This window comes from Macaca mulatta, chromosome 3 (assembly GCF_049350105.2).
Source record: "Macaca mulatta isolate MMU2019108-1 chromosome 3, T2T-MMU8v2.0, whole genome shotgun sequence".
Classification (NCBI taxonomy): domain Eukaryota; kingdom Metazoa; phylum Chordata; class Mammalia; order Primates; family Cercopithecidae; genus Macaca; species Macaca mulatta.
Window position 1 is genome coordinate 94,242,670 of NC_133408.1, and position 26,652 is coordinate 94,269,321.

General features: G+C 41.3%; 1 protein-coding gene across 2 annotated transcripts in view; it reads right to left on the minus strand.

Moving 5' to 3' along the window:
- BMPER (BMP binding endothelial regulator) overlaps positions 1 to 26,652 on the minus strand; it is a 245,928-nt gene that overhangs the window by 95,936 nt on the left and 123,340 nt on the right. For both annotated transcript variants that reach the window (XM_015133741.3, XM_015133740.3), the window contains exons 7-10: positions 13,330 to 13,429; positions 6,630 to 6,739; positions 3,298 to 3,438; positions 441 to 545 (exon numbers count right to left, since the gene is read on the minus strand). In XM_015133741.3, the coding sequence (XP_014989227.2) occupies positions 441 to 545; positions 3,298 to 3,438; positions 6,630 to 6,739; positions 13,330 to 13,429 (456 nt within the window). The remainder of the gene's footprint in view (positions 1 to 440; positions 546 to 3,297; positions 3,439 to 6,629; positions 6,740 to 13,329; positions 13,430 to 26,652) is intronic.

Genomic DNA, 26,652 nt, shown 5'->3' on the forward strand with positions numbered 1-26,652 from the left:
ATGCTGTGAGGCAGGAGAAACCCCTTGTGGAAATATTAATAAACAACCACATATTACTTTGAATGTCTATAACAGGAAAGCGCTGATTTGAGAAGGGAGAGAAAAGAGGAAAAGGCAAAAGACAGTTACGATGTTAAACAAAACCTGGCAAAAGAAAGCAAAGAAACAGATCTTGCAGGAGTTGGAGAAGTTTTACAGAATGAATGGGAGAAGTCAATAAGAAATCAGAATTCGGACAAGAGCAAAGCAAAAGCTATTTTCATGCAAGGATAAAATCTGCAAAAAGAATGAGCAAACTTTGCAAGGGGCATTTGGCTACTCAGGAATGTGGAGGCTTTGGGGGAGCTGGAGTCGGTGTTTGGAAGATGGCATGTGACTGTGCCACACACAGGACATTTCTCAAGACACTAAGGTAAAGTCAATCTGCATTCCAAACGTACCTGTGGGCAGCTACTGATGGGAATGCACTGCTTATTGCGACACTCCGTCCTGCCTTTCACACAAGCACAGATGGTACAATTGATAGAGGACCACATCTCTCCATCCTACAAGAGAGGACACAGGATCCTGTCAGCAGCTGGAGGCTGACAGGAGTTGAGGCAACAGACTGTAATCTCTCCATGGAGGAAAGCATTTCTTGCCCTGAGTGAGGGATGCCATCATTAGACTAAATGACTCAGGTGTTTGTATGTACCCAACTGATTTAAGATAAAGATTAGTGAAGATTTCAGATTGTGTGCAAGCATGTGTGTGTGTGTGTGTGTGTGTGTGTGTGTTCCTCCTCCTGGATATAAAAATAATTCTTGTGTGTTTAACCAAGGCATATTTACATCTTGTTGTCAATTATTGTTTACTTAGCTGCACCCTAGGGGAAAACCAAGCAAGAATTTTCATACATGATACAATGACAGTAATCTAATTTTCCCCTGTTTGATAAGACTAAAATATTTAAGCCATCCCAAGCACCAATAGTTAATTGAGATGTCCAGAGATGGTTAATTACCAGATGTGCCATGGTTCTGGCCCATATGGGACATGCATAAAAGAGAGGCTAATTCAAATGACTCCCAGCGCTCAGACAGACACTTGATGGGCAAGTCACTGAAAATGCAGAGCTCAGAGAGAAGACTCCAAGTGCCATAGATATCCCATCCCTGCCTATCTAGTTCTCTCCTCTCAAAAAGCAGGGCAGCACTTTGGGATTCATTTCCTGGACTAGACCCTTGCTCAGACAGAAAGAGCTATTTAAGGAATTTCTTTCACTCATGAAATGTATAATCTGTGAATGCCAAATACACAAAAAGCCCTTGTACCTCTAGAGGATAGGCAGGGATGTGCATCCTTGCTTGTGGGTAAAAAAGATCACAGACAACAGAGTTGGGGTGAAAACAAAACAAGGATTCCTTCCTGAGCTTGCAGATCCAAGAAGCAGATTTTTGTTAAAAACAGAAACAGCTGAGATATTGGATGATTCCCCTACCTCTTTCCCTTCCTGACTTTTTGAAGCTATTTTAAGGACTGTCTACCCTCTAGTGCCTTTCAAGAGAGAAAGACCCGACTGAATCTGCCTTAAAGGACACCGGACTGTTCCAAGTTCTCTGAGTACACATTTCTAGGAATCCATGTCTCCGTGAATAATTTTAAGCCTCAGTCATTTAAAGGAACCGTTTTTACAAGGTGACTTACAAGTGTATTGCAGTGGGGCGTGGTGGCTCACACCTGTAATCCCAGCACTTTGGGAGGCCAAGGAGGGTGGATCACAAAGTCGGGAGTTCAAGATCAGCCTGACCAACATGGCGAAACCCCATCTCTACTAAAAATACAAAAATTAGCCAGGCATGGTGGCGTGCGCCTGTAATCCCAGCTCCTCAGGAGTCTGAGGCAGGAGAATCGCTTGAACCCAGGAGGTGGAGGTTGCAGTAATCCGAGATCATGGCAATGCACTCCAGCCTGGGCAACAGAGCGAGACTCCATCTAAAAAAAAAAAAAAAAAGAAAGAAAGTGCATTGCACACAGCACCATAGTGAGAGTGAGGCTGTTTCATCTGGGTGTTCTGGAGACAGAGGAGAAGGAGACTTTACATCAAGAGGACATATGAGCATCTCTGAAAGCCTGGTGTAAATACAACACACATGCCTCCCTCTTCACTGGGCATGATACCTTATGTCTTTTTTTGTCCTCAATTGTTTTCTCTTTTTTAATTTATTTTATTTTATTTTTAGTTCTGGGGCACATGTGCAGGATGTGAAGGTTTGTTACCTAGGTAAACGTGTGCCATAGTGGTTTGCTCCACCTATCAACCCATCACCTAGGTATTAAGCCCAGCATGCATTAGCCATCCTTTCTAATACTCTCCTTCCCTCTACCCTACCCCCCAACAGGCCCTATGTGTGTTGTTCCCCTCCCATGTCCATGTGATCCCATTGTTCGGCTCCCACTTACAAGCGAGACCGTGTGACACCTCATGTCTTCTTACTATTCCATCAGAACCAAGACCTCTCCCTCCAACTACTTCAGCGTGATAGGAAGTCTGGCTCAGTGCAGCATGCCTGCGGAGCTACCACAACTGACTTGTTTATGTGGGTCTTGATTCTCACGGGTATCATGAGGTGACACCTTCGATACACAGTGATTTGACTCCTTCCACCCCTAGGGAAAATGGACTAGGTAGAAGGTACTTTGGACAAAGCCAACCATCTTTCATTTTGAAGTTTAAATGGCCATTGCACTGTTTCCCACTTGGGGTCCTCAGAAAATAATGTAAAATACACCTGAGATTGGTAACAGATGGCCAAAAGACAACCTTTTCCATTCAGCTGGGCAGAGCTCTCTCACCTGGCTCAACTACGTATGCTGTTCACATCCTTATCTGAATATCTTCCAAATGAGAAAATTTTTATTTGCAAAGGTAGCTTTGTGGAAAACTTCTAAAAGCATTAAGCTGTATAGATCCATCAGGATCTTGACAGGGATCATCACCTTGACAAGTGTCATTGAGCATCTCCAATGAGAAGAGGTACTCCCAGGTATTCAGGCAGGTTTTACAGGCTTAACATATTTCAGCAAAAATATAGTCAAGAAAAACATCTTTCAGATGGTTGATTCTCTGCACTTGATTCTAACTATATATGTATATATAATACTGTAATATAAATACATTCTATTAATATATGCACACATATACATTTGTATATGTATATAGAAATTATGGGATAACCCAATTTGCCTCGTGTCTGGAGCTTTTTAACTGTCAGCATAGTAATACAGGAGTTCCCATGTGCTTGTCTCATGACATACCCGGAAAATCTTGTTGCCAAATTTGCACACTTTGATGTCTTCTGGGGGCACTCGTAGGAGGCACTCTTCACAGCAGCCCTTCTGGCCTTGCTCGCAGCCACCAGGGTGGGAGCACTTCTTCTTGCAAACCACAGTAGAGTCCTAGGGGCCCAAAGGCAAACTAGAAATTAAAAATGATTCTCACCTCTACCAAACATCCTACCTGGCCTTCCTTTCATAACCCATAACTATCTGTGTCAAAGTCTGTAAGGTACCATATTTTAATGTATTGCAATAAATATTTCATTCACTTCAAAATGTGATTTGTTGATTAAGTATCTAGACCAGAATATGAGGGCACTATGGAAACTATGGCACGCAACCCCTCCCTCCCAAGGATTTATGATTTCACGTTCCAGAGACTGATGAGCCCACTCCACCAGCCTGTGGCAAGACCGCCCAGCTCCCCACGAACCACCAGTTTCCTTCTTCCTGCCCTCTACCTCTTCGCAACCTGCACTAATAGTGCTCTCTTGGGTCTCCTCCATGGCTTTATGCCACCTTTTGGAGCTTAACGTAAAGGCACAATATCTTTGGTCAGAAAGTAAAAGTTAAGAGCAAATGCACCACCTCAGGACAAGATTCCTCAAGTGTGTTCTGTGCTAACCAAGGAACTGAACGAACAGTTTCAAAACTGGACCTGGGTTCCAGACCTCTACTGGAGTGGAGTGACTTTGACCAGGCCACTTATCCACTGAAGGTGAAGAGTTGATATCATCTGTAAGTTAAAGAAGTATGATTTGATTTCAAAAAGAAGTGCTCTTCTGCCTATTGTTTCTCAGGTTTACTGTGCCTCTTAAATGTAAAATACCCGGCATATAGAAACTATTATAAACCAACTTAAATTGGAAAATAAATAATCCTTTGTCAAGCCGCATATCCTGATTTCTTGTTTAAAAACAAGGGCACTCCCTACCTCTCAAACAATGCATACTTCACTGTAGATCTCCCTGCTTTCATTGTGTATGTTTGTGTCTGTGTGGAGAGAGAGAGCACGCTTTATGTACATATCATTAGACTGTGGTGCCTAGCACTGTGTTAAACAATGAGAATTCAAATACAGAGATGCATAAATGTACTTCTGTCCTCAAGGGGTTCTCCACAATATAAGAAGGGAGATAACCGTGTAATCAAGCAAATTGCAATTATAATGTGGCAAACACAACTCTAGCAAAGGTGTAAAGATAGCAAAGACAAGGGGAAAGTTACCCATCCAGGTAAGTCAGGAAAGCCTCTCAGGTTGTATGACACCTGAGATAGGCTGTTATGGATGAAGAAGCATCTGCTAAACAAATTTAAAGATGGTAATAACATCGCTGGTAGAGGTATTGTCAAATTTGATGGCATAGAGACCTGAAACCATCCTGCATGCAGAAAAATACAATTGACACTTGAGCAACATGGATTTGAACTGCAAGGGTCCACCTACACTCAGAAATTTTTTCAATAGAAGTTACATCAAGTGTGCCTGCCTTTCCTGCCTCTCCTTCCACTTCCTCTGCCTCTTCTACCCCTGAGACGAGACCAACCCCTCCTCCTCTTCGGTTTAGTCAATGTAAAGAAGATGAAGACCTTTATGATAATCAACTTCCACTTATTAAATAGTCAATATATTTTATCTTCCTTGTGATTTTCTAAATAATATTTTCTTTTCTCTAGCTTACTTCGTTATAAGAATACAGTATTTAATACATAGAACATACAAAATATGTGTTAATTGACTGTTTATATGATTGATAAGGCTTTCAGTCAACAGTAGGCTATTAGTTAAGTCTTTAAGGAGTCAAAAATTAGACATGGATTTTCAACAGTACAGGGAATCAATATCCCGACCCCCACATTGTCGAAGAGCCAACTGTATTAAATCATATTCAACAGGTTCCTGCACCTGCCATGGAAATCATAAGAAACACTGGAGGGATACTAGAAAAGGAAGCTCAAAGCAGACAGAAAATAATACTGATTACTCAAAATGATTGCAGCTTGATTTTTCAAGCATTTAATATCCCCAAGATGACTGTGAATTCATACTCTAGTGAAACACCCTTTTGGAGGAAGAGTATTAATTTCACTTCCTGCTAAGCACTGAGACGTATTACCTAATCATCTCTCACGGAACCCATGAACCCGAAGCACGGCAAGTATAACTAACTCCCATTCATGGGATGCCTTGCTTTCCTGTGAGCAAGAGAATTGAGAATATGATATGTTTCATCAAAGGCTCAGTATCCCCAAGAGGAAGCTATCTCCTGCGAAATTCTTAGTGGAGAGGAGAAGTCCTGAGAATGAAGGCCAAGGCAAGAAGGGGGTGCTATGTGGTTAGCACAGGATAACACAAACCATGGGAGGAGGAAGAAGCTTCAGTAAGGTATTCTCAGGCTCAGGAATTACTCATGTTTGGTGTTCAGTGGAATGGACAGTTCAGCCCTTACCCAACCACCCCCTGAAGTGGTGCATGCTACTGAACAAAGCATGTAATCAAGAACTACTGAGCTCTAATCCCAGCTATTGACTCATAACTGACATTGAGTAGAGCTCCCCTCTTTCCCTCTCCAGACCTTTAACTATTAAAAACAAACAACAACAACCATCACTACCAAAGTGTATTCTAAACTTGTCAGACAGATGTGATTCATTAACTCACTAATGAATAATCCTAAAGTCCTCCCTGATAAATGTATTTCTTCCTGGCTTCCAAAATAAATGACAGCATAAGTATAGTCTACGAATATGTGATGTGTGTCCCTTTAAAATTCTGAAGCTGTGGAATTATTTATATAGCAGTAATTAGACTTCTGGTTGCCTTTTGAGAAAAAATGAGCAAAGCTTTGAATAAGACATGATACAATAAACAACACATAAATACTCTCTTCCTAAACTGCCAGGTTTATCTTTGTGATGAACTGTAATTCCATGCCTTCCTCTTCTCTTGAATGTGATTAAAAGCAATTTTTATTGCCAGGTGTGTTAGAGAATTCATCTTGGATAATTAAAGCCAGAGGGCACTGCCATATGTGTTTGTCTGATTTTAGAAAATCCTCAGAACAGGCCCTCGGAGCCTGATTCTCACTACAAGGAGCTAACTTCTTGGTCCTTAGAAAATGATTGAGCTACAGTTTGAGTGCTATGTGTAAATTCTTGGTGACCTTGAGTATGATTTTCCTTGTAAAATGGCATCGTTAATGCTTCCTCCAAATAAATAACACACCATTGGCTTTGGTTGTGGCTGTGATGCTAACACTGAAACCCAAACCCTATCATTGCTGGACCACAGGCTCTCAGAGCTGCCTTACCCTGCAGGTGCAAGCTGTGCAGTTATCGTACAGAAATGAGGATCCATTGTCATAAACATCACTTCGAAAGAGGCAGCTCCCAAAAGGGAGGTCAAACACTTTCCTCTGACCTAGAGAGAAACAGAAGCACAGTGTAAGTAAGACAGAATCAGGGATGTCCCATTTTGTCATCAGCGATTTCATCATAGGTCCATTATACATTCTCATAAGACCAAGTAAGGTAAGTCTGGAGCACAAAAATAGAGCCTTGGGTCAGACATGCCTAAAGGATTGCCAGAAGTCATTAGTTTGGACAAAGGTTGTTAAAAAAGAGTTTGATTCCACAATGAAGCTTGTAAGTTCAACAAATCTATAATGTGTTCATCACAGTGAACCAAAATCACTAAGACATGAGCTCCCCTCATGAAGCTCACCGTCTAGTGAAAAGGCACACTCATCAAAAGCTGTTTCAAAACAACAGTAAAGTAAGTTCTGGAAAGAAGACGATCTAGAAACTGTGGGAATTGGGAGGTCAGAGAAGAATTCTTGGAAGATATAATGCCTGAGGAGCTTCTTAAAGAATGAGTAAAATAATCTAAAAATTGGGTATGGGCAGTGGGGGAGATGGGTGGAGGTAGGAGGAATCAAGATATTTCAAGAAGATCTCGAATAAGCAAAAAGAACTAATGAAATAATGTTTGCTATGGTTTGAACATTTGTGTCTCCAAAAAAATTCATATGGTAAATTCGAATCACCAATGTAATGGTATTAGGAGGTGGGGTTTTTGAAAGGTGATTAGGTCAGGAGAGCAAAGCTCTCATGAATTAGATTAGTGCCCTTATGAAAGAGGCTCCAGAGAGAACCCTCACCACCACGTGACAGCAAAGTAAGAAGACACCATCTATGAGCCAAAGAGTAAATCTGCTAGCACCTTGTTCTTGGACTTCCCAGCCTCCAAGACTGTGAGAAATAAATTTCTGTTGTTTACAAGCTACAGAGTTTATAGTATTTTATTAGACTAAACAGACTAAGATAGCACCTTAGTCATGAAATTACATAAAGGAATAAAGGGTGAAGCTAACTCACACAGAGGCACATGTCAAGTGTCCAGCCTTTCATAGGCATAGTATCTCTGTAGAACTTGCTTGGTTTTCCCTGATGTGGAGACTGGATTGGTGAACAAAAGGACCAAAACAGCAATCCCAAATAAAGAGTACAACCTAATTTCCTCCTTTCTTTTAGTATTTGAGTTTCTACTCCTTGAAGCACATCAAAACATCTCTGCGATGTTACTTTAATTAAAGACTAAGTTAATTCATGTTCACTGATCAAATTTCTATTCATACCACTCTTTCTTCTTGTAAAAACATTAATAGCAATTTCTGTTTATCAGTAGGCCCAATGAAATGCTCAAAATACCTAAACATACTAAATGCTGTTCCCAGAACTAGAATTGTTGGAATAACTGTTAGTGGGAGTCAAGAAAAACATGCTCTCCTCCTATCATAGCCAATCTCAAGGCCAGGATACAATATAGATGCAGAACTAAATCATTAGTTTGGTTCTCACCACCAAAAGCAAACTTGTTGGCCCTCAAAAGGTGGAAGTGAGTTATAATTTGGATCCTACATATGGACTCCCTCGTGACCAATGAGTATGATTTCTCCAGGCCTCACTGACTTCACTCATAAAATGGCATCATCAATACCATATTGCCATGTCACTACCTCTAACTATGGTGTTAATATTGAAGCATACAACCAAAAACTCTTTCATGGCTAGGCATGATTTAGCATGATGATTGTTAATTCCCCAACTAACACAGGTATTATGTGCACACCCAGGTCTTCAGTCTCTTGAACTTCCTAAGAACTGACATAGTAAATTAAAGGATTATCTGCAAAATAAAAAAAAATTCATTCTTTCCCTAAATATTCCTCTAAGGAACCCAAATAGGTTTACCCTGAAGAATCAGAAAGCTGCACACAGCCTGGATCACATAGATATTGCCCACCCCATTATAATCACTTCTGTCTAATCGCACCTTGGTTTTAGGACATTATAATAAGAAATATGACTGAGCAGTTATTTTTTGTATTTACTATAAAAATGATGGTGAAGTCATTTTTCACTGCTTTAAACATTATCATCCTTTCAATCAATCAATCAGAGATGTATTTCTGTCCTTTAATAATTTAAAATATCTCTGCTTCAGTTGAGTAATTTTTTTAATTGGGATAATCTGGTTTGCCTTTTTACTATCCTTTATCTATATGTGCTTCATGTATTTTGTAAGTGGTCTTAAATCCTTGTTGGCAAAAGGCAGAAGATAAATAAATAGATAGATACAGAGCTCTGTGTAGAAGCTTCATCCTTCACCAATCAAAATGCACCTTCATCATGGCTGAGCTCCACATGGTTTCTGCAGAGGCCCTTCTACATCTTAGAGTTAATGACCCCTTTCTGCATTCCCATAGCCTGTTGCCTATGCTACCACTATAGCAGTCAATATTGTTCCACAGGTGGAGGAATGGCTGGATGGGTCTATTGATCAATTGATTTATTGATTGATTGACAAACAGACTCTTCAATGTGCTTATCCCCCTGAACAAATGTGACCAATCACTTCAATTCTTTCTCACTAAAATGAAAATTTTACCTAAAATTGTAAATATAAAACTCTTGAAGCAATGCCTGATGTTCATTACACATCCTGAATAAATGGCAGATGGTATGTATTATGATTATTCGAGGTGATATAATTTAAATATGAACCTGGGCTGTGTCAGTGAGAGTGCACTAGGTGCTGCTCTGTGTATATTTTCCTGTGCTGAGACTCTCCATTGAGAATGAGGAAAACAAGGAAAGGAATGTTGCAAAGGCAGAGGTATATCATGTTAACCCTGCCTAAGGGAAAATTTAAGAGCAAAACAGCACCCAATCATCTAAAGTCTAATTAGACTAAGATTTCAGCATCTAGAAAGCATCCTAGTGTTTGCTTTTTTGTCTTTGTATCTTGCTATGTGGGGATGTTGGTTTTTACCTTCAAAGAGCATAAAATCTTACCTTAATCCCAAAGTCATCATGGTCCAACATAAGATAAAACATTCAAGGGAGTGGTTCAGAGACTTTGTGTACAGCCTGACTTCAGACATTTCCATGTCATTCCACTGGGGTCTAGCCCAACCAAAAAAGATCTCATTTGGAAGAGTTATGATTTTCAAGTTTCTCAAAACTTACTGTTCCTTTTGTAGTATGCCTTATAACCATAAATGAATAGAAAAACCTGCATTCAATACAATAGCTGTTGCTCATATGAGAAGTTTCTGAACTGACACAGCATATCCACAGTACCAGCTTCAAAGCATTAATCAAGCTTACTTATCTTTGGAGCCAGACCCAAATGCCATCCCCTTTGTCATGGCTTTCCTACTTAAGTGGCCACTGCTTCCACCATGGCCCACAGCATGATGATTTGTGCCACACCGAACTGGCTAACCCTATTCCAGGGACACTAATACACACTGGCAACCCAAACAGAACACATAGAAGTGAAAATGTCTTTAATCAGGAGCGTCTAAGCAATTCTCCTTTGCTCTTCTGTTTCACATTTACTTTAAATGTGTGTGTATGTATGTGTGTACGTGTGTGTAGCAGGTGTATGTGTGTATGTGTGTTTGTGTGTGTGTAGCAGGAAGGCAATCATTGTTAGATGAAGTTAGCAGGAGAAGCCATCAAAGAGGTGAAAACCCTTAGTTTAACAAAATACCTTTATTTGTCAACTTGGTCATAAAAAATAGAATTCATGGTATGACTGTGCTAACTTGGGAATGAGAAAAATAAATCAACAGGTTGTTTCAGAGTTGAAGACAGTAAACTCTGAAAGGAAGGAGAGAGGATTCAAGGAAAAGGCATGGGCCTTAAGTGACAGGAGCTCAAATAGAAGAGACCGTCAGTAAAATTGTCCCGAAGGCAAAACAATTAAGACCTTTTAAGAACGAGAGTGCTTAATATCCCATATTATGTTGTTCACTATGCTTCTGTGTAAAATAATCACGCTTACTGCCTGCAAACCCTCAGTGAAATCTGCTCTCCAAGCCTTGACTCAATGGCATCACAGGATGTAAACAGATTTGAGGGGAGATGCATCTAAAAAGACAAAATGATAGAAAGAGAAATAAGAAGGAAGGAAGAAAGGAAGGAAGGAAGGAAGGAAGGAAGGAAGGAAGGAAGGAAGGAAGGAAGGAAGGAAGGAAGGAAGGAAGGAAGCGAGGGAGGGAGGGAGGGAGGGAGGGAAAGAAAGAAAGAAAGAGAGAGAGAGAAAGGAAGGAAGGAAGGAAAGAAAGAAAATCAAGAGAAATAGGAGTAGAAACACCAAGCCAGAGGCGATTAGGGAAAATATTAGCCTCTCAAGGATCCCTGGAGATTCTAGGGAAGTTGCTGGAGCCTCTAAAAGGACAAAATGACAGACAGACAGACAGACAGACAGACAGACAGACAGACAGACAGACAGAAAAAGAAAGAAAGAAAGAAAGAAAGAAAGAAAGAAAGAAAGAAAGAAAGAAAGAAAGAAAGAAAGAAAGAGGCCGGGCGCGGTGGCTCAAGCCTGTAGTCCCAGCACTTTGGGAGGCCGAGACGGGTGGATCACGAGGTCAGGAGATCGAGACCATCCTGGCTGACACGGTGAAACCCCGTCTCTACTAAAAAATACAAAAAAACTAGCCGGGAGAGGTGGCGGGCGCCTGTAGTCCCAGCTACTCGGGAGGCTGAGGCAGGAGAATGGTGTGAACCCGGGAGGCGGACCTTGCAGTGAGCCAAGATCACGCCACTGCACTCCAGCCTGGGCGGCAGAGCGAGACTCTGTCAAAAAAAAAAAAAAAAAAAAAAGAAAGAAAGAAAGAAAGAAAGAAAGAAAGAAAGAAAGAAAGAAAGAAAGAAAGAAAGAAAGAGAAAGAAAGAAACAGAGAAAGAGAGAAGAAGGAAGGAAGGAAGGAAGGAAGGAAGGAAGGAAGGAAGGAAGGAAGGAAGGAAGGAAGGAAGGAAGGAAAATCAAGAGAAACAGCAGGAGCAGAAACACCAAGCCAGAGGCGATTAGGGAAAATATTAGCCTCTCAAGGATCCCTGGAGATTCTAGGGAGGTTGCTGGAGCCTCTAAAAGGACAAAATGATAGAAGGAAAGAAGGAAAGAAGGAAAAAGGAAGGAAGGAAGGAAGGAAGGAAGGAAGGAAGGAAGGAAGGAAGAAAGAAAGAAAGAAAGAAAGAAAGAAAGAAAGAAAGAAAGAAAGAAAGAAAGAAAGAAAGAAAGAAAGAAAGAAAGAAAGAAAGAAAGAGGGAGATCGGAAGGAAGGAAGGAAGGAAAGAGGGAAACTCAAGAGAAATAGCAGGAGCAGAAACACCAAGCCAGAGGCGATTAGGGAAAACATTTGTCCCTCAAGGATCCCTGGAGATTCTAAGGAGGTTGATGGAGCTTCTATTGTATTTATATGGTGGCTCAAGCCACCATATTTATTTGAAACTTGATAGTCTGACCTCAACCAGCTTAAGGGCCCAGGAATCATTAAGAAGCAGTATAGGTTGGGCACCGTGGCTCACGCCTATAATCCCAGCACTGCGGGAGGCCGAGGCGGGTGGATCACAAGGTCAGGAGATTGAGACCATCCAGGCCAACATGATGAAACCCTGTCTCTACTAAAAATACAAAAATTAGCTGGGTGTGGTGGCATGTGTCTGTAGACCCAGCTACTTGAGAGGCTGAAGCACAAGAATCACTTGAACCCAGGAGACAGAGGTTGCAGTGAACCAAGATCACACCACTGCACCCAGCCTGGCAACAGGGCAAGAATCTGTCTCAAAAAAAAAAAAAGAAGAAGAAGAAGGTAGCATACAAGCAAAAGCCAAAGAACCTCATACTCTAGAAAATACCCATCATAAGTTGTCCCCTTTCAGCTGGCAATGTGCATGCAGCCCTCCTGTGTCACCAGGGAAGATGAGCTGCAGCAGGTTAGAGCTGGGCTCAGGAACCACACATACCTGTGGTCGGATATCAAATCCACAACCCACTGGCTGGACTGCCATCTAGGAATCTAATTCCTTTTCAGTGTAATAAAACTAATAATAGCACCTGCATTACACATAGGAATTATATACTTAGTACCTACATTTCACAGCTTCTTGAGAAGATCAAATGAGAAAAAACAATATATAAAGTGCCTAGCATGGTGCCTAGCACCTATGAAATGCTCAAAAAGAAAGCGATCATACTCTCTTTCTGTTGGCTATTATTCACTATTTCCTTCCAAAACTCTCATTTTCTTGCATGTGTTTCTTCCTGCATGGTTTTCACTCTGAAAGTAACACTAGTCTATATTCCTCCATGGGTTTACTTCAAATACCTTTAAAATATGCTCCTGTTAATAGACATATGCCCTATTAAAGATAGTTTCTTCAATACTTTCTCACCAGAAGAGAGAATTATCCCAGGTCATCTGGTGTACCCAGTTACAGATACAAGTGAAGACAAGAGAGAAGCGTCCCTGGAGGCCTCAGTTAAGAAGCAAATCCTGTACACACTTTCCACTTCTGTAATTAGAAGAGGTAGTTGTCTCTAACAAGCCATGAAATAGGACAACTGGAGAACCTCAAAATAACATGGATAAACACTCCCAGCAGAAACTTTGAGAAGAAATTACATTGTTCTTTGACCTGGAAATAGTAACTCACCCAAACATTTGGGGCAGCACTGTCCTGGGGGTATGTGACTAAGGTGCTGGGGACAGGAGAGAATGGGACAGACTTCTCTCACACATTGTGTCCTGCCTCCCTAAGAAAAGAGAGAGAAAAAAAAGCATATTTAGAAAAGTAAGTGCATGTAGATTGTACAACCAAGATATCTAGAACAAACCTAAGGCTCTTCCCTAGTATTACGTCCCTGGGTCGACTGCTCAGGCCCATGTGATTTTCCCCAAGTGTCCTTTGATCTTCCCTGTAGGCCATACAAACTGCAGCTGCAAAAAGACCGCCTTTGAGGAGGTGATTCCAGCATCACCTCCTCTCACCCACCACCACTTTCTTTATCTTTTTCCATCTCAAAACCACCTTTACAGTAGGTATAGGAGACCAAACTGTCTCTGTTTGCTTGGGATTGGAAACTTTGAGTACTAAAACCAGGAAAGTTTCATGCAAACCAGGATGAGTGGACCATCCTAATAGGTCACGGCCTTCTAGTTCCACTCTGCCAAGCAAGCAAAGGAACCCTTTGGCATTTTGAGACTTTTCCTCCTATCTTCCAGACACACATCTTTCTATAAGTTCTGCAGACATCTTCCTCCAGGAAGGCTTCGGTGTTTGCCACAGCTAGAAGGTGCTGCTAAAATGGCTCAAGGAGGTTCCAAGTACATGAAGTGGCCAGCCTGCTGAACATGGATATACCGAAAGCCCATATTCAGAAGAACTATTTCACTGAATTCACCAAGGTATCCAAATCTGTTTCCACTAATTAAGATTATGAAGATTGATATGAGAAGAACTGGCAGAGTCTCAGAAACCTATTTGGAGAAGTTTTGGAGTCTCTGAATATTTTCCCTGCTCCCTCATTCTCATTATTGACCCTTTCTGTTCTCCAGCACTCCATACCTCCAACATCCACTGCCCCCCTGGTTTAACCTCAGCATCCCCTCTTCCCTGCCTAAGGATACAGTCTGCTGACTTCCCCTCCTATCCCTCACCAGAGGCGCCTGCTTCCCCAGGCCCAGTTAAGTTGTAACTTCATATTCAGAAAGCTGGGGCCGAAATAAGGTTTTCCAGCTGTATTACATCCAACAAACTGGCAAAGCTGATGTGAAAACTATCCTATGCAATAGAAATTGCTATGAAAATTTAAAATAATTGAGGTTTTCTTTTCTTTTCTTTTAAGAAAATCAGTGAATTTGTTAAACAGATCACTCAGCAAGTGGAATTGCAATGAATTGACTTCTCTGCGATTTGAGCTAGAAACCAAACTAGTACCTGCAGGTTCCTTGTCTTAAGCACATAATTTATATCTCAAGAGGCCTCAGGAAATGAGAAACTCACAGCTTAAAAAGCCATGGACCCCGCAAGGGAAAGATTCCATTTGATGCATTTCCTCACACCTTCCCCACTCCTTTCTGGCCATAGAAGAATCAGCCTCAGCCACTAGGGGCCTGTCTGTTCCCATCCCAGCACACTGCGGCCGCCTGTTGTTTCTGTTTTCCCTTCCTGTTCTCGCCATTTTTATTACAACAGTTTATTTTTTTGGTGGGGATGGCTGAAAAGGGGAGGGCATGTTATATGTCTTTTAAAATATTTGTTATTTTTTACGCCTCTTTAATGTTGGATTCTTCCCCCAAACCAATAGAGAACATGCAAAAATACCACAAAAAAACTCTGCTGTTGTTTTTACATTATTTCCAAATCAACAAGAATCACTACAAATCTCCCGAGAATCCCAGGCTGCTCTGAGATTCCTCACTCAACTCTGCATAATATTAAAGTTAGAGGCCTTTCATCAGACTTCAGGGGCGTGTAACCTGAATCGTGGCCAGGCCCTGGGGTCAGCCCCAGCTTAGACATGAAGCACAAAAGTTGAATCTAGAGGAAGCACCCAAGATGCTGCCCTTAGCTTTTAATTTCAAAGAAATTCATCTGCAAGCAACTTCCTAAAATCCTGAACCCTCGGGCCACACAAGGTTGCCTATCTATTGACTTCTTGTAGGTGCACAGAGAACACATTCTTTTCATTCATATTCTCTGTTCTTGTTGGATCAGCATCTATTTTTCAAGCATATTTGAAAATTGAAATTTAAAAAATATTGCACAATTGCAAAAGAGTAACTCATCCAATGCTTTGGAAAGCTGGCAAAAGATTATGTGTACTGAAGTAATTTTCCTTACAATAAGGTCAAAGAGCAAATTTTGCATACATAATACAACTGCAGTCTGTGCTTCCCAAGAGTCCGTTAAAGTAACTTGAACTCCAATCTGGGTTTGCTGGTTTAGTCAAGTTTTATTTTGTTTGGGTTGCAGTATTGTGACAAAGCCCAAGTCCAGAGGCTGCATTCCAGTTAATGCCTCCAAAGAAAGTCCAGGCCTTTCCTAGGAACACAGTTGCAGCTCACAACCTGCTTCTAAGATTTCAACTCAGCAGGGACTCTGATTAAACTATAATCTGTGGCTATGCTGTAGGCTAAGAGAGTAAAATGGCAGAAGTAAACATTTCTGTTTCTAAAACTGAACAAATTCCAACTGTAAATGTACTATCAGATGATCACAGAAGCTTTCTGATTGGCTTCCTTGCCTCAACTCTCTTTCACTAATCCATCCGGGAAGGTTCAACATGACCAGACCTTCTTTCCAGCATCTATCCATCACTCCATTATTTTATCAAACATTTGTTTAAGGCCTATCATATTCTGGGGATACAGCAGTGAATATAACACAAAAATCATCCCCTTTAAGGAGTATATATGGCCCATGAGCATGCCACACCCCTGCTAAGGTTAAAGATGACCTACCACTTCGTCCAGGATAAAGTTCAACCCACTCGAGCTAAAAGCCAATATAATAGAGACCATGTGTTCACCAAAATTGGTTACCCTTTTCTCTTGCCATAGCTATACTACATTTCCCAGACTCTCTTGCAGTGAGGTGTGCCCATATGACTGAATGCTAGCCAATGGGAGATGGATGGAAATAATATAAAACACTTATAGGTCTACATCAATCCTCCACGCTCTCACTCTTTCTCTCTACTAGACAGATGGCCAGCTAAATGCAGAAGGCATCATGCACTTTACAAAAAATTGGAAGAGTCTTGTTCCCTGGGTTATCACATGGAAGTCTGCCCGCCAGATCCCTGCAATGAACTGTGAAATAAGCAAGAAATAAATTTGGTTACATTATTCAGATGCATCAGTTCTTTATTATCGCATTAGCCTACTTTGTCAAAACATTCCATAATCTCTTCTCTAATCTTCTTTTCTCCCAACTCCAGCATAAAGAGAGAGTTTCTTTATGGCCCCCAAACATAAATTATGGTTTCCATCTTTGTTAAACATACCTCTTTCCCTCTGTCACAACCCCACCACCATCATTAACCCCTATCAAAATCCTACTTCATTCAAGGTTAATTTCAAGCCTCTTCTCACCTGTGAAGCCTTCTAGAACCTTCAGTTCCTAGTAACCTCCTCCATCTCTCCATACCTCTGCTCTCATCTATACCCCTGTATTTGGGGCACACACATACATATTTTTGGCACATCCTGCAAGGAGACATTGACTTTACTTCCAAGCTAAACTGTCTTGAGGGTAGGGGCCAGTCCTCTGTGCCTACTATCCTTCAGAAGAGCAATGAGCTCAAGGAAACAAAATCTCAATAAAAAAATTAGTGAATGAAAGGCAGAGCTACCACATAGAATGAGCTCTAGAATCTGAATATTTCAGACCACTTTAATTACAGGATGCTGATGACAACTAAGCCCAGGCATAGTTCTGGGCTGTCTCATCCACTTACCATTGTGTTTTATTGGGTTTTACACATTCTAGCCTTGTGTTTTGTACATTTTAGATACTAACTGTTTGTTGGTGTTAATATATCAAAAAGCAACATTCAACTTCAGCATGTAAAGCTGGTAGGATACCTATAAGCATAACTAAAAACTATGTCTCACGTATTTTGTTAAATATTTGAAAATTCCTAAATGGTTAAAATACATAAGGACAAATGACTGTATTCTTACCTGGTCAGCAAGAAAAGAAATGCTAGGAACTTTCATTGTACTTGTGTGTTATAATTTTCATCATCTGCCTCTTCTTAGAAAGGTAAGTTTGTTCTTTAGAGATGGTCATTTGTTCAAATTGCATATCCAAGTGCTTCTCTCAAAAATTAGCGATTTTTTTAAAAGAAAGATCTGAAACCTATGCCAAGCCTATTTTCTGCCCCTTTATTTTTGTTTTAGATGGTTCCATTAGGAACACAATTGCTTTGTGTAAAAGTTTACCCTAGAGCAGCATTTTTCTTGCATAATAAAAACGTATCTTCCTGAATATGGTGATGAGTTCAAGACGATAAAACAACAGCAATGCGCACGCAGGATGCTTCTCCAACAGCTGAGTACCCAGTGAGACTTGGGGGCTGAAAACCATCTTGTAGCATGTGATGTGGCACTCATCTCCCAACCAGGAGCAGAGCCTGGCTCCGTAACGAGAGGCTGGGAGCAGAGTAGTGCAGTGCTAACCCATTACAATGAATCAGCTACACTCTTCCACATTCTAGAGCAATTTTTCCTATGCCCAATTCTTTGGAAAAAAAAAATAGAGTTCTCTGTTTTTTCTCTAGAGTTGCTTCTGAGATGGAAGTGGGAAGAAAAGAGAGAAAAGCTGGAGGGGGCGGTGTAGGAGAGAAATATATCTTGAGTGCAAAGGATTTAAGTGTGGTTCATAATCTTACATCATATCAGTCAGTGGTGAAAAGCTGGTATGTGAGCAAAGCAACCACTCTGAAATACATATTTGGTCAAAAAACTTCACCAAAAAACATGAATGTCCTTAGCCATGCCTTACTTTGGCCTAGAACTATATCATGCTAAGTTTCCAGAGCATGACACTTAACTTCCAGGAGTAAAGATTTTTGGATTTGGTTTTCCCTGTTCTTGGTCTGCAAAGAATAGTCTAATCTACAAATCAAAGCAGAAAAGGGACAGCAGATGAGGTGGCAGATTGAGGGGACAGTAGCAGAGTAGACAAGGGGAGAGAGGACACCTCCAATAGGTAGTGAGTGACAGGCCTGGGTTGTGCCAGATACTGTGCTTAGGTACTTTTCGTAAGTCTCCAGAAGACCCTGTGGGCAAGCTATTGTCACCCCTACAATAGAGAATGAGTCTCTAAGCCTTAAGGAAATTGCTTAGAAAATCTGCCACCCAACAAGTAAGTGGCAGGGTTGAAATGTAAATTTTGTTCTAACATCCAAGTTGACTTATTTCCATCTAATAGAGCCTTTCCTTCCAAACACCACAGCACAATTTCTCAGCTGGAGTGTGAAGTATAATCAAAGTGATGGCCAGAACTTTCTCTCCTTCTAGACATCTCTTGTGTCTTCCCTGGTAGATGTCTTCCCTGGTTGTAGCTTTATGTCTGCTTTTTATCAAAATGGTTTAGATAAAATATATTGTCCACGTTTTTGTTATTTACTTAGATAAAATCCACATTATGTATCTGTCTTTTGCTTCCAGGGCTTTTTCCTTTCATGTTGTCTTCTCCCCCCACCTCCCTCTTTCCTTCTCTCTCTCTTTTACATCTTAAACAAGATGCCCCTAATATGGAAATCTGTAAGTTTGGGACTTTATCTTCTTCCTTGGGGAAGAAGATAAAGTGTTCACCATCCCCATAGCTAATTTATAATCCACCAACACAGGCCCTTTACTCACCTCCTCCACTCAGTTGAAAGAATTTGCTTTTGAATCTACAAATAATAATGGGCTATTTCCATGCTTTAAAACCTTTAGAGGCTCCTCATTCTATTCAGGGTGCTCAATCTAGGCAGTGGGTCAGAATCACCCATAGAACTCTTGCAAAAAAAAAAAAAAATATTGAGGTCTTTGTGTCCAAGATTCTGATGCAGAACCCAGGCACCTGTATTCTATTAAAGCTGCAACTATGTCTCAGTCACTAAGCTATTGTCTCTGGACTCCAAACCCACACATCCTCATTCACACTCTGCCTTCTGGTGCTGAAGCTGAGGCTCTGCATGCCACATTTCTGCTTTGCTAGCTTAGTCCAAGATAGGCTCTGCCTGCAGGGGCACCAGACAAGGGACTGGTTCCTTCTGTTTGTTTCCCTTGGCCTCTTGTCCCATTAATGCTGCTTCACCAGGCAGCAGCACTTCCTTCCCACATCAGCAACTGATCCCAGTTTAGAGATTTTCCAACATTTCATGCAAGTAAAACCAGCTTCATCTCAACATCCTACTCCAGCCAGCTGGCACCCCCTCCTCAGAAGTCTGAATCTCAGCTCCACACAGCCCCTCCTCTAAGTTTTAATAATTCTACTCTCATTCCATTGTTCCCCAACCCTAGAGGTGGTGGTTTCATCTAGCAGGTGGTATCTCCACGATAATTTAGAATTATCTTTTTGCCATTCAGTTACCTAGTTAATAGTTCTTTATATTTAATCCTCTATTTTCAAATAACTGGTACGGTTTATGCCTCTTGATGGGACCTTGACTGATACAAGATGTGGCCCTGATGAGCTGCCAAGTGTGGGAACTCAGCTTTCAGCCCACCCTAGATTTCTCAGACAAAGCTAGAAGGCAGTGCACTTACTGCCCCAGAGCATATAATACTTTAAATACATTAACAGAGGTGTCTATACAGATACACACACATATACATATACATATACATATACATATACATACACATATACATATACACATACACACACTATAGTGGGATACATCTGGGTATGTATACACCACAGTGGTATAATTTTTTTTTTGTGTGTGTGTGTGTGTCTTACCCACTAGATTAGAGTTCCTCAACCTTCACACTCCTAACATTTAGGGTCAGGTGATTCTTTGCTTCAGAGGCTGTTCTATGCATTGTAGGATGTACAGCAGCATCCCTGGCCTCTGCCTGCTAGATGGCAGTGACACCCTTCATCCTCTGATTGTGACAACCAAACATGTCTCCAGACATTGTCAAATGTCCCCTGGGAAACACAGCCACCTCCAGTTGAGAACTAGAGTACTAGGCCAATGATTCCTCAAACCACAGTCCAGGAACGTGCATTTTTAGTAACTTTCCTGGATGAATTCAATGCCTCTGTCCAAGGCACTGTGCTTTGCCAAATGCTTCACTGGCATGAACTTCCAGTAAGTAAGACTTAAAGCTTATTTATCTTATTCATTCCCCCAGCAGCTAGCACACATCATAGCTTCTAACATGTGCTCAAGACAAGTGTTCTGAAGGATGAAGCCCATTTTTCAAGTGGAGCAGTTCTCAGTGAGAGAAGAACAGGCCTCAATTCACTTCTCTGGTGGCTGGAAGCCACTTTTCTTCAGGCTTGTGAAGGAAGAGGTCAGCGAGAAACAGTGTGGGTGGAGACAGAGCTGTGATCAGAGCTGACAGGGTAGAATTGTGCTTCTCCAAGGAGTCTGTGCTGAAACCAATGCAGGTTTTATCATAAAAATCTGTGAGGATCTTGGAAGTTTTCTGACCCCCAAAACCTGGACATATGGCTTCATATGAGTTTTGGTATCCAAGTGATGAAATAAAACTCAACTCTGATTCTACACATAGATATTCAAGGACATGTCAGCAAAGCTCGACGAAGACACTTATTTTGTCCCATAAAAAATAGCAAACAAAGACCCCTGAGAAAGGGTCCACGGGGCTGAGAAAAACAAAACCCTTTTGTACTTCACGACCTGTTAAGAGAACTATGAACTAATGCCCTGTCTTGAGAACCAAGCCTGAAACAAATTCCTTTTATTTTGCACACCAATTAATGTTTCTAAGTCTAATTGCATCACTGTTATTATTGTTTATATTATTTTCTTAAGTTTTCTATTGCTGCTATAACAAATTACAAATGGAGTGGCTTAAAACAACACACACTTATTTTCTTACAGTCAGAAGTCTGGAATCAGTTTCATGGGGCTAAAATCCAGGTGTCAGCAGGCTGCATTCCTTCTGGAGGCTCTAGAGAAGAATCTGTTTCCTTGCCTTCTCCAGCTTCCAGAGGCAGCCTGCCTTCCATAGCTGATGGCCCCCTCCTCCACCTTCAAAGCCATCAGTGAAGCACCTTCAGACCTCCCTCTGACTGCACTCTCTGCTCGTCATCACATCTTCTCTGACTCTGACCCTCCTGCTGCCCTTTTAGAAGGACTATTGTAAGTGGGCAGCCCACCCAAAGAATCCAGGGTCACCTCTCCATCACAAGGTCCTTAACTTAATCCCATCTGCAAAGTCTTTTGTGCCATGTAAGGTCACCTTCACAGGTTTTGGAGATTAGGACATGGACATCTTGGGGCCAGGGGATGCATTATTCTGACTACCCTAATTATTATTAAATAAATGACATTTAATTTCTCTGTGTAGTCCCATATATCATATTTTAGGCCTAATGTGACTACAACACACCTCACCAAAACAGCTAATATTTTCCAAAAGGAAAAGATAGCCAACAAGCTGGATTTAAATCCTGGTCATACGGCTTGCGATCTGAGTGAGTTCGCATCCACGTATTTGTTCTTCTTCCTGCATCCATGCCTAGTTAGAAGATGAAATTCAAACCAGACAATCCAATGTTTTCATCTTATTCGCCCTCTACTTTTGTCATAGGCAAATTATAAGCGCTGATGGACAGCTTCAGGAGCAACTTTGGGTGTTAATGAAGTAAGAAAACTGTCCTTGCTGCCAACAGGTCTTTTCAGGGACGCTATGCCAGTCTTGCTGGCCAGCACCAACCCTTTAAGATGAAGTTCCCACTAAGCCATGGGACTTGGCCAGGCACCCTCTAGCCCATGCTATAGAGAGCCCTGTAGGGACATCAATGTCCTCTCATGGTCAGCTAGATGACTTCCAAAGAGTTTAATCATGTTCGCTGTCTTTCAAGATTCTTATAGAAAAATGCCTCAACTGGTCTCAGTGGAGGGGTTACCAAGCAGGCACTGCTCTTAAGTCCCACTAAGCTGTGGGACTTGGCCAGGCACCCTCTGGCCCATGCTATAGAGCCCTGTAGGGACATCAGTGTCCTCTCACGGTCAGCTAGATGACTCCCAAAGAATTTAAACATGTTCGCTATATCTCAAGATTCTTATAGAAAAAAAATGCCTCAACTGGTCTCAGTGGAGGGGTTACAGAGCAGGCACTGGGAGGCCTCAGCCTGTGGATAGCACAGCTAGATGCCTTCTTTCAACATTTGCACGAGTGAGCAGGTCCAGCCTGGCTATGCAGACGGCATTAAACTTCAACTGCATATAGGGGCAGAGCCAAAGATCATAATTTCATAAAGTAAATATTAGATTATTAAATAAATACATGACGGAAATGTCTTTACCATAGTTCCACTAATTCCTTTTTTGTTTGTTTGTTTTTAAGAGACAACATCTCTCTGTCACCCAGGCTGGAGTGCAGTGGCGCAATCATAGGTCACTGTGACCTCAAACTCTCAGCCTCAAGCAAGCTTTCTGCCTCAGCCTCCTAAAGCACAACAATTACAGGTGTGAGCCACACTGTCCGGCCACTAAATTCCATTTAAAAAGGGGATTTGGTTATTGTATTTGCTTAAGTCTCATTTTTAAAGGTAAAATTGGCCTCATCTTCGCCTTGGAGTTCTTGATCTTAGCTCTTCCTGTCACTCAGCTGAAGGGCAGGTTTCCTTGTTTGTTTGTTCATGTGTTTGTTTTCTTTTATTTTTTCTTTGAAAAAGAAAATTTAGAAATTCTTCTCCTTCCGCCAACTCAAGCTTTCCACTCAGGCAGACACAACAAATCACTAATGAAAGACTGCGATATTGTTTGAGGCAAATTCCAACTGGTTCTGGGTGTCCACACATATTTTACTTTCCTCTTTGTCTATTTTAGAATCAGGAAGATGAGGCCACCCTACAAGCTTAGATCAGATCTCTGAACAAATGCCCTGGGAACCGACAGGAGAGGCAAAGCTCTGGGAGTCTGAGTAGATTTGCAGCCCTGGATTGTGTGGTGTGTGGAAGCAGGTGCTGAATGACAGCTGGACCCAGTAAACTGCCCCCAGCAAGGTCTTTCCCCTTCCAGGGCTGAGCTGAGACTGGAGGAGAGGCGGGGCCTGCTGATAAGGGCTCTGACAGCCAGCTCCTGCCATGCCTCTGAGCCTGGGTGTTCCCTCTCTGAAATGATCAATAAATAAACAAGTAAATCTACAGGGAAACACCTCCTAACATTTCAGATTCCTGTAGACCTCGCAGACCACCCTGGTAGGACGTTTCTCAACTGCTGACCAGAAACAAAACAAACAAAAAAAAAGTGAAAGGAAGAAAATGAGCCCTTTTCCTTTTCTTGCCATTTTTATCAAAGTTCAACCTTTCATCATCATAGAAGTAGTCAAAGCTGTTACAAGCCTACTGCTGACACATCAAACGCTTTATCTACAGCCTGGCCTGCTTCCAGGAAGATGAAAAGAACAATCATTTAGAACTCACACCTCCTAAGAGTTATGAGCCATTCCTAAAAGGAAGGAAATAACACCATTATGCAGGAGAAAGGGCATTTTTCATGTTCCCCAGGCTGTCTACATCACAACAACTTTGGATAGGCACTAAGGAGGAAACCAAAGGGAGGCCTTTGACTGCTCAAGACTTCTAGAAATACTGAACTGCAGATTCAGAAACACAAGACATCACCAATGAACTGTTTTCCTAAACCTTTCTGTTTGCCTTTAAGTTCTGGCTACCTAAAATAGTTTATATGGTTTCATTTTGTTCCCACAATGCTTCATATGGGTTTATCGTTTGTCCCAAACTAGGTTGAAAGTTCACAGAGAGCAGAAGCCATGTTCATTAATATTTCTTCTGTCTTCCACTGTGCCTAGCCACACAGTGAGGCCAGAGTAACATCAGAAGTGTTTGGTTTTCAGTGAAACGCCTACTTGTTGGGTTGTCAGTTAAAGTTGAAAATAACTCAGAAATGTTTGTGCTCCATTGAGGTTTCTTGAGGTACAAAAAATATCTGTTATCTTGACATGAATGACTCTTAATTAAGATATACCTGAATCTCTCTCACTGTGTTGACAAAATTATACTTAGAAGTCTTCGAGGTTTTTCTTAGTATGCCTGAACACACTACGAAAAAATAAGACTACATTTAAACTTCATTTTAATTTCTAAATAGCAATTGAAGTCACGGCATCCTTTTTGCTCACCCTTTCAATAAATATTTGAGTTTCTATATGTCAGACATTGTGGTCTTTAAATGAAAAATCCAGAATATCTATTTGGTATCCATTGCTATGTGCAGTTCTCTAATGTGTATCAGGTGGCAATTTCCTAAAATTTTAACAAAATCCAAAATGTTGTAAGTACAATGTCATGATGTTCTATAATAAACACTCCGTGGCCTCCATCAAGGAACACTGTGCAGAGAGACTAGAAGTTTCTGGCACTATTCATTCAAACTCATGATGCTCCCAGGTATTGGTCTTGTCAACCAATTTTAAGTTTGTGTTTTGAGACAGGCTGAAACCCAATCTTGGCAAGCTCTCGGGACGATCCTAATCCAGGCCAAATATGATCAAAGAAAAATAAGTGTATAGTCTGTTGGCACCAGCTGTGGTGGGGGGTCCCAGCATGAGCCAAAGCTAGTGTTCTGACATGTTTGGGCAGGTCCAGTGAAAGGAAGAGGTTCACCTGTTGGCTTCTCCTGAGAGAAAATCCACCCTAAGGGAGGAAGAAATGAACAACAAGAGAATCACCTACTGACTGAGCCTGACAGAAGGAACATGCTATCACCAATATAACTTGGCATCTGTCACTCACATCCTCCCAAGTTCAGTACCACAGACGCCTGTATTGTCCTAGAGGAGAAAGAATAGTGAAAGTAAAAACACAAAAGAATTGTTTAACTAAAATCTTTGTGAGATTCAAGTATAGACCCTACTGATTTAGGTGTCCTATAATTGAGTAAAGCACATAAAAAGGAAAGTGATGTTGGCCCATGCCACTTGAGTGGAGACTTCTACACTGCTTTGTCATCTGAGGCCTCCAGGATACTAGTTGAAATGTGCAAAGCTGGTGGAAGTAGTAGCCATGCCAGGCTGAGAACCAAAGTGCTTGGAAAAATGGCAGCAATGCCAAACAGAGGGAACAACAGCAGACAGACATGGCAGAAGATAGAATCTTTTCCAGCTCAGGAAAGTGGTATTTCCTCTATCATATACTCTGACTTTCTAGGAAGACTCTCCATCTTCCTACCGAAAGATGATCAATGTCAGCAATGCTCAGCATTTGGCAGTATAGCACAAATCCACAAGGCATATTCTCTGACAAATTGATTCATGTATTGGCCAGACGGGAAGAAGGGCTTGGCCAATAAGTTATATTAAATTGAAGTTCTTCTGGAATAACATTAGGCCAGGTTCAGAAGCATGATCTTATAATCTTGGCCAGAACACGCTGAGAGGCCAGAAGAGAGCAGCACCTCAGCGAGGCCATGGCTGGATGGAAGGCTTATGATCATGGGTAAGGTCTGAGTGGATAGCAGCTCTGCAACAGTGACAAAATGCTTAACCCCAAAGGTCTTTCTCAAGAAGGATGGAGAAACACAAGTCTAAACCAGTTAGATAGAAGAAAATTCTACCTGAACATTCTTAGTTAGTACCTTATTTCAGATAATGATACAGAAAAGGACAGCAGTTCAGGAGTTTTTTTTTAAAGACCGTAACTAGAAGGATAGAAGTTTAAGGGCTTGTCAGAAGCACCCTAACTGTTGCACTAAAAACCAAAGACAATCTCTGTGGTTCCTGTGAATCTAATGGAAGACAAGTGGAATGCCATCTTTGATTATAAATCCAGGAATGTTCAATCTACTTAAAAGAGATGTCAGGGCTTCTGTGGTCAATGGCCAGGGGGCAAGTCCCTCGGAACATGCCTAGGGCTCTCTTCAAAGACCAGTATTGAAGGAGAATATTCTTGGGGCAAATGTCCAGAGTTCAGGGACATAGCAGTTCAGAAAGATCATTTTATTCTACCGGCCTAACTTAAAGTTGATGGTAATGTCTTAAAAACAGGCAGATTACGTGAAAACTTACATACTGAAGGCTGAACGCTTAGCTTTTTTTTTTTTTTTTTTTTAACCAGGAAAGCCAGAAAATCACTTCTTAGGTTGGTCTATATTATTTATAAAGAGCCTCATCCATTGATACTACATGTGGTTTCCAAGTTCAGAGAACTGATATAAACAAGTAACTCAATGTGCATAATCAACTCATGATCAGAACATTGCTAGCTCCGAGTGGTTGAACATATTTCTGATGTGAAGAATGTCCTGTACAT